The sequence below is a fragment of the Trichosurus vulpecula genome, chromosome 8 (genome assembly GCF_011100635.1).
Source record: "Trichosurus vulpecula isolate mTriVul1 chromosome 8, mTriVul1.pri, whole genome shotgun sequence".
NCBI lineage: Eukaryota > Metazoa > Chordata > Mammalia > Diprotodontia > Phalangeridae > Trichosurus > Trichosurus vulpecula.
The window spans coordinates 233,540,891-233,553,983 of record NC_050580.1 but is presented as its reverse complement, the minus strand read 5'-3'; the positions used below and the strand labels follow the sequence as shown (position 1 = coordinate 233,553,983).

Sequence of the window (13,093 nt, the reverse complement as noted above, 5' to 3'; positions counted from 1 at the left end):
AGTGTATGCATGGTTACTCCCATTTTATAAATATTTGAGGCAATCTCAAATAATTGATAGAGAGAAATCTCTCTTTAGGGTCAAGAAGACTTGGATTCCATCTTGCCTCTGCTATGTACTGACTGTGTGACCCTGAACAAGTTACTTAGCCTCTCAGACAATTCTATAAATTGCAAGACAGTTTCCAGTCTCTTTCTGTCTCTCTGTCTCTCCCCATCTCTGTCTCTCTCTCCTTCTTTTTCAGTAGTTAAACATAAGAATAATCTATTTCTTTGTTATTTTTAAGTTTTCCTTTTTTAATTAACAAGCCTTTAATTTTTTTCTTCCTTTCCACCTTCCTTAAAGAAACTCCTGACAGAATTTTAGGTCTGACTCTCACTCCTTTAAAAAACCCAAAATGAGGAAACTGAGTGTCAGGTTTCCTTAGCTAAAACAAAGCTCAAATGACTTATCCATGGGTTACCCCATTGTTAATGGGCAGAGTGGGCAATGGACCATGAAACAATGCTAGTTCTTTGCTACTCATGGGATAGACAGTGACCCATGCTGCAATGTGCGTAGGGCCAATGATCCCAGGCAACAGGGTGAACAGAGTCCTCGATTCTTTTAGTTCTAATGTACCAGGACAATTTCTTCTGGATGGAAATGGAGACTCCCATACAGCAAGCAGTTAGTTAGAAATGGATGGGGAAAGATTCTAGGCACATGTCATCTCACTACCATAATGGGTCACAGTACAGGACTGAAACTTACCTGTAGTCTATGATCCCTGTTTGATACGGGTCTAGTTTCTTGATTAATTCTCTGATTTGTATTCTGTTCAAAGGAATCTTCGTTTGCTGCAGAAGTAGAAGGAAGAAGAAAGCTGTATTAGCCAAGTCCTTCAAGGCCACCCTGTGTGCTGTTCTCAGAGTCACTTCTCACTGCTCAGGTAGGTAGAAAGACCTTCTTTGCTGAAATGGGAGTAGAGGGCTTGGAGGATACTGAAATTGGTGACCAACCCAAAGCAAAGCTCATCATGAAATTAAGGGTCAAGAAGAGCTCTCATTTCCTATGTTTAATGGCCAGGGCCATGATGGATGGAGCAGTAAAAGGGAAGGATCCAGAGGGATTAGATAGACAAATCCACAGGAGAAAAAGTTCTAGGGAAGGTCAAGTCTGTTTCCATGCCCTGCTCCCGTCTCTCTTTCAAAGTTCTTCAATCCCTTTTATTTTTCTTCTTTCCTTCCAAAAGGGGAGTCTCTCATTAGAGAACTCCACCCCAGCTATCCCTCTCCTATTGGTTCAGCCTCTTCCCATATCAGCAACAATACTGACCTTGCCTTTGGGCTGCGTTCTCACTATGGTGTTAATGGTTGATAAAAATTTGTGTTTTACCTGCTCAGATATCATTCACATTTTAATAGGATCTTCTCTACTTTGACCCAAAGAAGTGATTAATGGGGAAATTTCAGACATTAAGGCAGGGCTATTAAGAGTTTGCATGTGTGTGTGTGTGTGGCATATGTATATTTACATATACCACATATAGTACATTTTTGTTGTTCAGTTGTTTCAGTTTTGTCCAACTCTCTGTGACCCTATTGGGGATTTTCTCGGCAAAAACATTGGAGTGGTCTGCCATTTCCTTCTCCAGCTCATTTTACAGATGAGGAAACTGAGGCAAACATTGTTAAATGACTTGCCCAGGGTCACACAGCTAGTAAGAGTTTAAAGACACATTTGAATTCAAGATGATGGGTCTTCCTTACTCCAGGCCTGACACTATCTACTGCACCATCTAGTTGCCCCAATACAGACATACATATACACACATACATATATACATGTGTATATGCACATACAGTGGGTGTATATATACTATGTACAAACATATGTAGTATATGTATGTATGTATGTGTGTGTGTATATATCTATATCTCTATATATTTGGTAGAGTTTTATCCTTTAAAGAGCTGTGTCCCATTTTACTATGAGATTTGTATAAATGGATAAAGTGTTTGTTTATACACACACAAATGTACGCATGAAGAAGTTTGACTACATATGGGAGGAACATATATGTGTATATACATATATGTGCATGCATGTGCATACATTTGTGTATATGTTTGGGTATTGATGTGTATGCATATATACGTACATATATACACACATACATAGAGATCTACTGTACTGAGACATTTGGAGCACACACACAGTTGTGTGTATTCATACGCAAACATATATAGCATCCCCAATGTCTCAGTGAAGTATATACACAATACTTACTGAGACATATATGTATGCATGTATACATAAACACATGTATTATACACACATGCGTGCATATATTGATGTTTGGTATACCACATGTACATGTATGTTCTATGTATATGTATACACATGCACTATTACATACAGACACACTGAGACATACATGTGTATAAATACACACATATTTGTGTATATGCTGAGATGTTTGGGATACTACATATACATAAATGTGTATTTATACACTATGCACTGTTACATCTATATTTGTGTGGATGCATGCTTATATGTATGTGCACATATATGTATATAGTCCCAAATAGCTCAGTGCCATTTTAAGCCCTACACACATGTACACACACACATACACACTGATCAAGAAACAGGTAGCTCCTGACAAACTCTTGGTTGCCTGGGTCAGAAAACTCAAAGGGTGGGAAACTTCCTCTAGGACGTTTGTTGGTAATACAACCTTTGGCATCTAGGAGTGTTCTCCAGTGATATGACCTCACATTTCCCAGATTAGAATCCTGTGAAGAAACACAGAGTCATGCGGACACAGACACAGACACAGAGGGTGTATTTAGAACCACACCATTGTCAGGGCTTTCCGAAACTCTGCCACAGGCATCTTCGTAGTTCCAAGATGATCTATGGTTTTCAAGAAATCAAAGACTGTGGTTTTCCTCTTTTCCACGAAAGCCTGGGAGAAGCAAGAGAAACCAATAACGAAAACATGACTATCGGAGGGAACCCATCTTAAGCTATCACTTCATCTTAGGCCTATCCCAAGAGACTGCAGTGATCCTGCCATCTGGATTACTGAATGACAAACCCAGGCAGTGGTTTTGTAAAGGCTTGACCTGAGAGGGTAAGCTTCCATTGCTCTTCAATAAAATGACCAACAATCATGTAGTAGGGAAAGCACCGAAGAGTTTAGGGATCCAGGTTCTAGTCCTTGCTCTAACATTAATTAATTAGCTGTGTGACTTTGGCAGAGTCATTTCACTTCAGTTTTGTCATTTGTAAAATGAAGGAGTTGGTCTAGATGACCCCTAAGATGTCTTCTATCTCAGAAAGTTCTGTGCTCCTGTGATTCCATTGAGGGTTTATGCATATCTAGGACTGTCCTAGGGACTATGAAAAGATATACAAGAAATACAATAATAGTCTACATTTATACAGGGCTTTGAGGTTTGCAAAGTGAATTACATGCACTATCTCATTGAGCCTCACAACAACGCTGCGGGATGCACGATATCATTATCCCCATTTCTCAGAAAAGGAAACCCAGAGAGGTTTAATGGTTTGCCTGGCATCACACACAGCTAGTAGTGGTCACAGGTGAGTTATGAATCTGGGTCAGCTCAGTGCTACAGATCGCTTATAGGCTGGAGATAAGTATATGCACATGAAACAATTAGAGAACAACAATAGATATTATATACATAATATTTACATTCATACGTATTTATGCATATGTGCGTAGAAATATATATGTGCATGTATGTACATATACATATATGAGAGAGGGAGAGACAAAAGGAGAAGGACAGAGATGAATAGCTGTAGAGAGAAGGAGAAAGAGGACAGAGACAGAAAGGCAGAGACAGAGGGAGAAGGAGAGAGAGAGAGAGATGGAGAGAGGGAAGGAGACAGACAAACAGAGACAGAGAGATTATTGCTGGCAGATATACTTAATAAAGATGTGAATATGGAATAGGAGCAGAGGCCTATGGCCTAGGCAATTTCACCTGATTGCACTAGGCTTATTTGCATGCCAATCAGGGAGCATTATGGGAGCTAAGATTCCTCACAGCTCCCACAGTAATCCTGGGGGATATTGTTGGATATGGGTTCTGAAATGAGTTTTGGGGAACCCAAAACTAACAATCAGGGATTTAACAGTAGTTAAAAGGATTAAAAAGCAACAATAACCCAAGTTAGATAGTTGGCTGGTCATAGGCACCAAGAGAAAAATGTTCAAAAGAATAGGCTTAATTTTAGTCTGGGGGCTTCTGTTGTTGGCCTTCCTGGGTCTGGCAGCTCATAGCCCTCAGCGATGTACTAAAATAATTTACAAAAGTGTTCTCTATTTCTTTCTTTCTTTCTATAGTAAAGCATTAAATGTAAGGTATAGACCAGCTCAACAGAAATTAGGTAAGGGGGAAATCAAAGGAAGTTTTACAGATTAAATGGGACTTGAGCTGGCCATTGAAGGACAGGTTAAAATTTTATTAGTAAAGAAGAGATAGGGAGGCTTTTCCAAACAGGGGAACATTTATTCTGAGCTTTAGGTTCCTTGGAACACAAGTGGGTATATTATGCCAGATCTAAATTCCAATCTATGAATAGATCCAAGGGAATGAAGAGACAGTGACACAGATTATTATTATTATTATTCTTTTTTTACAAAGTGAAAGAGCAAATCTGCAAGCACATGCTGCTTCCAACCCATGGGTTCTGTTTGTTGCCAATTAAAATACTTATTAAATACCTGGAATCTTAGATTTAGAGCTGGAAGGGAAGGAATTATAGAGATTGTCTACTCTTGCTCTCTCTCTAATTCACAAACGAGGAAACTGAAGTCTGGGAAGGTTATGTGAGTTAAGCACAATGTCTGCACTGCTAATAAGTTACTGAGCCGAGATTCAAATCCAACATTTAAACCCACTAGACCAGATGGCCCTGCATGTGGTATTTCTAGGGGGAGTTATACAAAGCTCAAGCAGTCACATTCCATTTTAGTCAGTGCTGTTCACCAGCACTCATAGACGGGATACTCCATTTATATTTGGCTTTGGAAGGCATCCTATTGCTCTTCTTGGAAAACAACTTTAGCTTCCTAAGTATATTTTGTTGATTTTTTTTGTTAGGTCGTTTTTCAGTTGTGTCCAACTCTTCATAACTCCATTTGGGGTTTTCTTGGCAGAGACATTGGAGTGGTTTCTCTTCCAGCTCATTTAACAGAGGAGGAACTGAAGCAAACAGGGTTAAGTGACTTGCCCAGGGTCAAACAGCTAGTAAGTGTCTGATGTCAAATTTGAACTCAGGAAAGTTCTCAGTCTTCTTGACTCCAGGCCCAGTGCCTTATCCACTGTGCCACCTAGCTGTCCCATATTTTGTTTAGGCTGATACCCAAACCAGTTTTCATTTCTTTTACATGTACCAAATAACCATAAGGGGTGATAGGCCATAACAATGGCTGAACAGAAGTGAGCCATTGGTGGTAAATTTTAACATTTTGCTTGAGTTGAACCGTAAAGTTAATAATATACATGTAGACAATTGCATACACACAGACAATATTTGTATTTGATATTTGTCTTTTGTATTCCAGGCAGTATAGCTTAGTGGATAATCACAGACTTAGAATCAGGAAGATCTGGGTCCAAATCCCTTTGACATTTATTAGTTGTGTGACTATGCATAGGTCACTTATCCTCTCTGAGCTTCAGTTTCCTCCTTAATAAAATATACCTTCAGGAAAGTACCTTCCTTATGGGATTGTTGCAAGGTTCCAGTGACATAATATATGTGAAGTGCTTTTCAAACGTTAGAGTTTAAGTCTTTAAGTCTCAGCTAAAATCTCACCTTCTACAGGAAGCCTTTCCAAACCCTTTTTAATTCTATTTGCCTTCCCTATGTAAATTATTTCCTATTCATCCAGTATATTGTTTATATATATTTATTTGCATATTTTCTTCCTCATTAGATTGTGAGCTCGTTGGGAGCATAACAAATAAATAAATGTCAATTACTAATTAAAATTGGTACATTAACATACTAATATATGTAATGACTATGAATGAATGATAAAGCATTTATTAAGCACTTATTATATATGAAGTGTTGTGCTAGACATTGGGGATATAAACAGAGAAGCAAGACATTCCCTGCTCTCAGGAAGCTCACATTCTAAGGGGAGAAATAGCACATAGGGAAGGTTTTAGCTACAAGTCAGATGGAAAGGTCCCATGGTCCCTAGGGTACAGTGGCAAAGCAGACATTAATGCTTTTTCTTTTCACTGATTATATCATATCAGTTTCTGGTTTTGAACTATTTGGTAGTGCCAAGAACTGGCCCCAAATGGCAGAAAGAAAGGTATGGTAGAAGCAAATGGTCCCCATATGATTTCCAACCTGCGTGCTGCAGACTGCTGGCCCCTAGTAGACAGTAAATTTCCAGCATTAGGGAGAACAAAGAAGCATGGAAAGAAAGGAGGAGAGTAATGAAACAAGGGCATATGTCTAGGATGAGAGCAGGAAAACAAAAGCAAAAAGTAAAAAGGGGCTTATCTCTCAGTTGGCACATTAATTTTTTCCTGGTACAATTATAACTAATGTTTCTAAGGATTATGTGAGACATTGTAAGATTCTGAATTGTCTTTCACCACAGACCAAGATGACATTATGAACAGAGTTTCTGTACCAAAGGTGCATTTTATTCTAATTTAAAATTGGTAATCCATGTCTGGCAACTATTTATTCACAATGATATTTGATTGACTTGAGTATCTCATTCTCTAATCAAGCCAAATTAACAAGTCTACTTTTCACACGTAAAGGGCCAAGATGTCCTTTTCTCTAAGACAGAAGGATCTTCTCCAAAATACTTGGGAATGTCTTTTACTCCAATAACCCATGAAGAGTCTAGTTTCACAGGCCTGAAAAGTCTGAAGGATGGTAAGGAGCTTTAGTCTGAAATATCATGGAAACTGTCATATGATTTTTAAGTCATTTTAGGTTTTTAGCACATAGGTTTGGTTTGGGGCATGGGTACTATAAATTCAATTTGATTTAACAGATATTTGTTTAACTATGGGCAAAGTGATGAAGTGTATCGAGGGTGGACCTCAGAGCCAGGCAAACCTGTATTCTGATATATATTGACTGTGTGACCCCTGGGCAAGTCACTTACCTCTACGCAATTCACTAAGACCAAGTTGCAGACTGCTGACCTACCCTGGTGGGAATTCTCTGTACCAGTTAAATCACAATCCCTATCCTTGGGCAGGGGGCAAAACACCGGACTACATCTTGGGGAAACAAAGGTTAAAAAAAACCCCTACAATCCCTGTCCTAGAAGAGTTCACATTCTAAGTAAATGCAAAATATATACAAGGTGATACAAGGTAATTTCAAGAGGCAGGAGGCATGAACATTGAGGGATGAGGCCAGGCTTCTTGTAGGGGAACCTAAACTGTGCTTTGAAGGAATGTAGGAATTCCAAGAAGTAGAAGTGAAGAGGGGCCCAGGGAACAGACCGTACAGAGAGCAGACATGAAACATCACACACCTGGAACATCTGGTAAGCCTTTTTGATTGGAATAGAGAATGCATGAAAGGGAATGCAATGAAATAAGGCTAGATGAGTAGGTGGGAGGTAGATTACGAGAGGTTAAAGATTTTCTATTTTATCTTAGAGACAATAAGGAACCACACAAGATTTTTGAGTATGGAGAGAACAAGCATTTATTATGTGCCTACTATGTGCAAAGCATTATGCAAAGTACTTTACAAATATTATCTTATGTGATCCTCACAATCAGTCAGTCAACATTTATTCAGTATCTGCTATGTGCCAGGCACTGTGCCAAGCATTGGTGATACAAAAAAAGGCCAAAGACCATCCCTGCCCTCAGGGAGCTTACAGTCTAATGGGAGAGACATGCAGACAAAGGTACGTAAAGCAAGCTTTACATGGGGTAAACAGGAAATAAGTGACAGAGGGAAGGCACCAGAATGAAGAGGGGTTGCAAAGGTTCCTATAGAAGGCAGGATTTTAGTCGGCACTTAAAGGAAGTCAACTACATCAGCAGTTGGAATGGAGGAGGGAGAGTGTTCCAGGCATGGAGGACAGCCAGAGAAAATCTCAAGAGAAGAGAGATGGAGTGTCTTATTTGTGGTATAACCAGGAGGCCAGTGTCACTGAATCGGAGAGTACTTGTGTAAGAAGACTGGAAAAGTAGGAGGGGGTTAGGTTATCCAGGGCTACGAATGCTAAACAGAGCATTTTGTATTTGATCCTGGAGGCAATAGGGAGTTTTACCATCTGTGCCTGGTCTTCAGTGCAGCTATAGTTTTCTGTGCAGCTGAATAATTGTCAAAATCTATGAAGCCCAAGTCTTTGCATCTATTTGTGGACTTGCCCAATATGGCCTTAAGAGAAACAACCTTGCCATACAACTGACAGAGATGGACTAAGTCATGGTCCATGGCACTCAGCCGCATCCTTGAGATATGGAGATTGGTTCTGCTCAGCTCCTCACCTGCTCTGCCCTCACGGCTCCCACTGGTGTTGCTGCATGTATTAGGTGGTGCCATCTGTTGGACCACCAATCACACATAAGGCTGCTTCTAATTGATCTTGTTATATCCAAAAGTCATAATGCCAGGCCTAGAAGGGGCAGATTGGGATGTTAGGGAACAGGAGTGGAGACACGAGAGGGGGAAAGGAGGAGGGGAGGAGAGAGAGAGGGGAGGGAGGGAGAGAGAGGGGGGAGGGAGGGAGAGAGAGGGAGAGACAGAGAGAGAGAGAGAGAGAGAGAGAGAGAGAGAGAGAGAGAGAGCCACTTATTGCTTTAATTCAAGGTCTCATGGAGATCTCTCCCTCTTCTTACAACTTCTGCAGAGACCACCAACAAAGCATTAGTATCTTCATGAAAATATGGGAACAAGCACAGTCTTTTTCTTCTGTTCATATAATTTCTTGATATAGCACCAGTGTCTCAGAAATATTTAATGATGATGATGATCAATCAAGCACGGACTGTGCTAGGCACTGTGCTAGACAGTAGGATGAAAAGGCCCTTGAGGAGCTTCCAATCTAGCCAGCAGAGACAACTTACATATACAGGTGTACATATATGTATGGTAAGGATGGCAAGTAATTGGAGAGGAATGGGAGATCTTAGCAGTAAAATTTTTTTCCTCTTTTTTCAAAGTGAAGTTCAAGATTCCCAATACCCTTTGATCTCAGTTGGGCATCCTCATAGGTGGTGGGTAAGTTTGTGTGGGTGAGCAGTGTTTCATCAGTCCTTTGGCTCAAGTCCAAACCTGACTTGGAAATGACCACCATGGAGCGGGCACATCCTTGGTCTTATCCAGTAGTTTGCAAATAAAAAGCAAAGTAAGGATGTCAGACTTCTTTATGGAAATGCCTGGGAATTCTGAGCAACTAGATTGGAACTGTCACACTTTAAAGTCTGTCAGGATACCAGGGGACGATGCCCAAAGAGTTTTATTGACTATAGGCATCCAGGAGATAGGTTTTATGTTTCAGCTGAAAGACCACCACCTCTACTGGTATGTCAGTCTCTCTCTAGCAATGCATTTGTTAGATTTGTAAGACATTCAGAATGGAGGTTCTGGAGAATATACCCTGGGTCAAGAGGGCAAAAGCCATTGGAGCCAGAGTATCTGGATTCAAATCCCAACTCCTTGGGATTTGCAACATTGGAAAAGTCACTTCACCTGTGTCTAGGCTTAAGTTTCTTATTCAGTTCAATTCAACAAACATTTTTAAAGTCCTATTAGGAACCAGACCCTGGGGAGAAAAAGAATTGAAAGTTCCTGATTTCAAGGAACTTACATTTTACTGGTAGAAAACAATATGTACTATAAGTTAATAACAAAATATATTGAAAATAAATACAAAGTGATTTGGGAGGGGATGCTAACAATTGGTGGAACAGTGAGAGCTGGACCAAAGGGCCTCTGATTATCCCTTTGAGCTTGAAATCTATGATTCTACGACACCTGTAAAGTCAGTTCGAACTCCAAATCCAATGATCCTTTAAAAGCAGGGAAAGGAAAAAGAACTAGATAAATATTGGGGTACTGAAGAATTGGATATATCTAACTCATGGTTATGGGCTCGGTGGTAATTCAGAGAGAAGACTTCACTCTGATGTATCTAAGCTTAGCTCTATGGGTTTTCCTTGGATCAACCAACACACCCTGAAGCACCTGCTTAGTGAGAACTGGAGAGATGATGATGCAGGGTGGAAGGACTAAACAGTGTAATTAATTAGAGAGAAATCTCCAGCCATGTCACAGTGAACAGAATCAAGGAAAAATGGAATGTTGTGGAGAGGGAGGAAGGTGTGAGATTTGCTCTCTTCATAGACTGCTTCCATATCATCAGAACCTATGAGAGGATGATTCTATGAGTAGAAAGCTGGCCTCAAAACAAGGAAGACCTGAGGAATTTCTACCTTTGACACACATATTAACTTTGTGACCCTGGGCAAGTCATTGAATCTCTCAATGCTTTAGGCATCTAACAACATACAATCGTAAAGGGAGTTCCCTCTCCCAATAAAATCATAGATCCGGCCCCTTTCTCCCTACACAGTCTTTAATTGCATGCAATATAGCTTCTTCCCTTCAAGTGGACTCATAATTTATTGGGAGTCTATAACTAAAGAGAGTTTATTAATGAATCAGTGAAATCCAGGAAGGCCTTTAGAGATATCACCACCGTCTGACTTCAGCCACAGGACAGAGCACTGAGACACTTGGCACACACATGGAGGAAAATGTCGATGACATCCTTACCAAATTTGCTAATAACACAAAACAAGGAAGGCACGGCTAATATACAGGATCCAAAGCAGAAACTAACAAGGTGTAATCTATTACTATTAAGATAGAATCAAAAAATATAGATGTAGAATCTTTCTCATACTATGGATTAAAAAACTCAGTTGTACAATAGGATGGAGATATCTGGCAAGGCAGGAATTCATGTGAAAAACAACTAAGGTATATTAGCTAGCTCCAGGCCCAGTATGAACCAATAATGTAAGGAGACTATGGGAAAATTCACAAAAAAACTGAATAAAGGAAATATATTGTCCAGAATAAGGAAAATAATAATCCTGCTGTCCTCTACTCTGGTAAGTCCATGAACATGATATTCATTTCTGGGCACCAAATCTCACAAGAGACAATGGCAAACTGGAGTATATCTAGAAGATGGTGAATAAAATGGTGAAGGGTTTCAAGATCATGCCATTTGTGGACTGATGTAAGGAGATGAGAATATTTAGCCTGGAGAAGAGTAGAGAGATGAAGATAATTGTCTTCAGCTATTTCAAGGACTTCATGTGGAAGAGAAATAATGCTTGTTGGGTTTGGCCCAATATGGCAGAATCAAGTAAGAGAAAAGGGTTTAAGTTGCAGAGAGCTATAATTTACCTTGACAAAAGGAAAAATTCTCTAACCACACTGTGAAAAAAGTGAACAGAAGAAAGTGGGCTCCTCCTCATTAGAAATCTTCAAAGGCTGACTAACCAATTTGTGGGCATGTTACAGAGTGGATTCTTTCTTCACGTTCTTTGAGGACTCTCCCAACTTGGAGATTTATGATTCTGAATGGAGACTATGGAAGTGTTGCTGTCCCAAAGCTGAAGGGGTTAGGAAGCTGAGTGGCAAGATTCCCATTATTAGATTTGTTTAAACAGAATCTGGATGACCTTTTTCCATCATAAAGGGGATGTATCCATCACAAATATGATTGAATTATATGGCCTTTAAAATCCCTTTTGACTTTAAGATTCTATGACACCACCTATGCCGTTCAAACTAATCGATCATCATGTCTTGCCCTTCCTTCATTTGTTATTGTTGTTAAGTAATTTTCAGTTGTGTCTGACTCTTTGTGATCCTATTTGGGTTTTCTTGGTAAAGATGTTGGAGTGGTTTGCTATTTCCTTCTCCAGCTCATTTTCCAGATGAGAAAACTGAAGTAAACAGGGTCACATAGCCAAGCAAGGGTCTGAGGCCAGATTTGAACTCAGGAAGATAAGTCTTCCTGACTGCAGGCCTGGCACTTTATCCATTGTTAGGCAGACTCGAGTTCGAATCAGACCTCAGGCACATACTGGATGTGTGACCCTGGGCAAGTCACTCAAGTACTATCTCCCAGGGTTGTAGTGAGGATCAAATGAGATAATATTTTTTAAAGTGCTTAGCACAGTGCCTGACACATAAATGCCTTTTTCTCTTCCCTCTCTGTGACCTTGATCTGCTTTACCTCTGTTGACATTCTTATTTCCTCATCTGTAAGATGTGAGGGTTAGACTAGATGCGTTCTAATGCCTGTTCCGGCTCTAAGTTCCATGATACTATGACCCATTCATCCTGTCCTTTCTATTCCCATTGCCAACATTCTTGTCATCATCTCACACTATAGTATTTCAATACTTTCCAAGCTAATCTTGCCTTCACTTTTTCCTCTCTTTCATCCATCCTGTATGTCAATGGTGTCAAACTCAAAAAGCAACAGATGCCTGTGGGCCACATATTGACTTATAAAATCACAAATTAACACTATCTACATTTTATTGTATTTTTAAATTTTGTTAAACATTTTTCAATGAATTTGAAAATTAATCTGATTCTAGACACACTCAGAAGTTTTGCAAGGCCAGGGGGTCATGAGTTTGACATCATTGCCAGGTTAATCTTAAAATTTTCTTTCAATTTGTCTCCCCCCTGCTAAAAATAAAAACAAAATTTTAGGGACACTAGACAGTCCAAAGTCAGCATGGCTTCCAGAGCTGCTCTTAAATACTCTGACCCTGAAATTGATGGAGGCAGTCACAGATAGTTGCCACCTCAGGGATGCAGCTTATACTCTCTGAGAAAGGCCTGATAAGCAGAGACTCATCTGTGCTGGGAAGCTGAACAAGTATAGCCACAACAAATAGACACCCCAGAGAAGGAAAAAAATAAACCTGGTTCTGTTGGCTATTTTCCCATGAGTAAGCCTACCTGGAGAGACAGAAACACATCTGAGAACAACTGAATCTGCAAAAACCTTCACAATAGT

At 39.9% G+C, this 13,093-nt stretch overlaps 1 protein-coding gene across 1 annotated transcript in view; it reads right to left on the bottom strand.

Moving 5' to 3' along the window:
• Nucleotides 1-749: 749 nt before the first annotated feature.
• Nucleotides 750-13,093, bottom strand: part of LRRC74A (leucine rich repeat containing 74A) — a 49,151-nt gene continuing 36,807 nt past the window's right edge. Inside the window, exons 12-13 of the mRNA XM_036736394.1 lie at nucleotides 2,849-2,956; nucleotides 750-839 (exon numbers count right to left, since the gene is read on the bottom strand). Of these exons, the coding sequence (XP_036592289.1) occupies nucleotides 750-839; nucleotides 2,849-2,956 (198 nt within the window). The remainder of the gene's footprint in view (nucleotides 840-2,848; nucleotides 2,957-13,093) is intronic.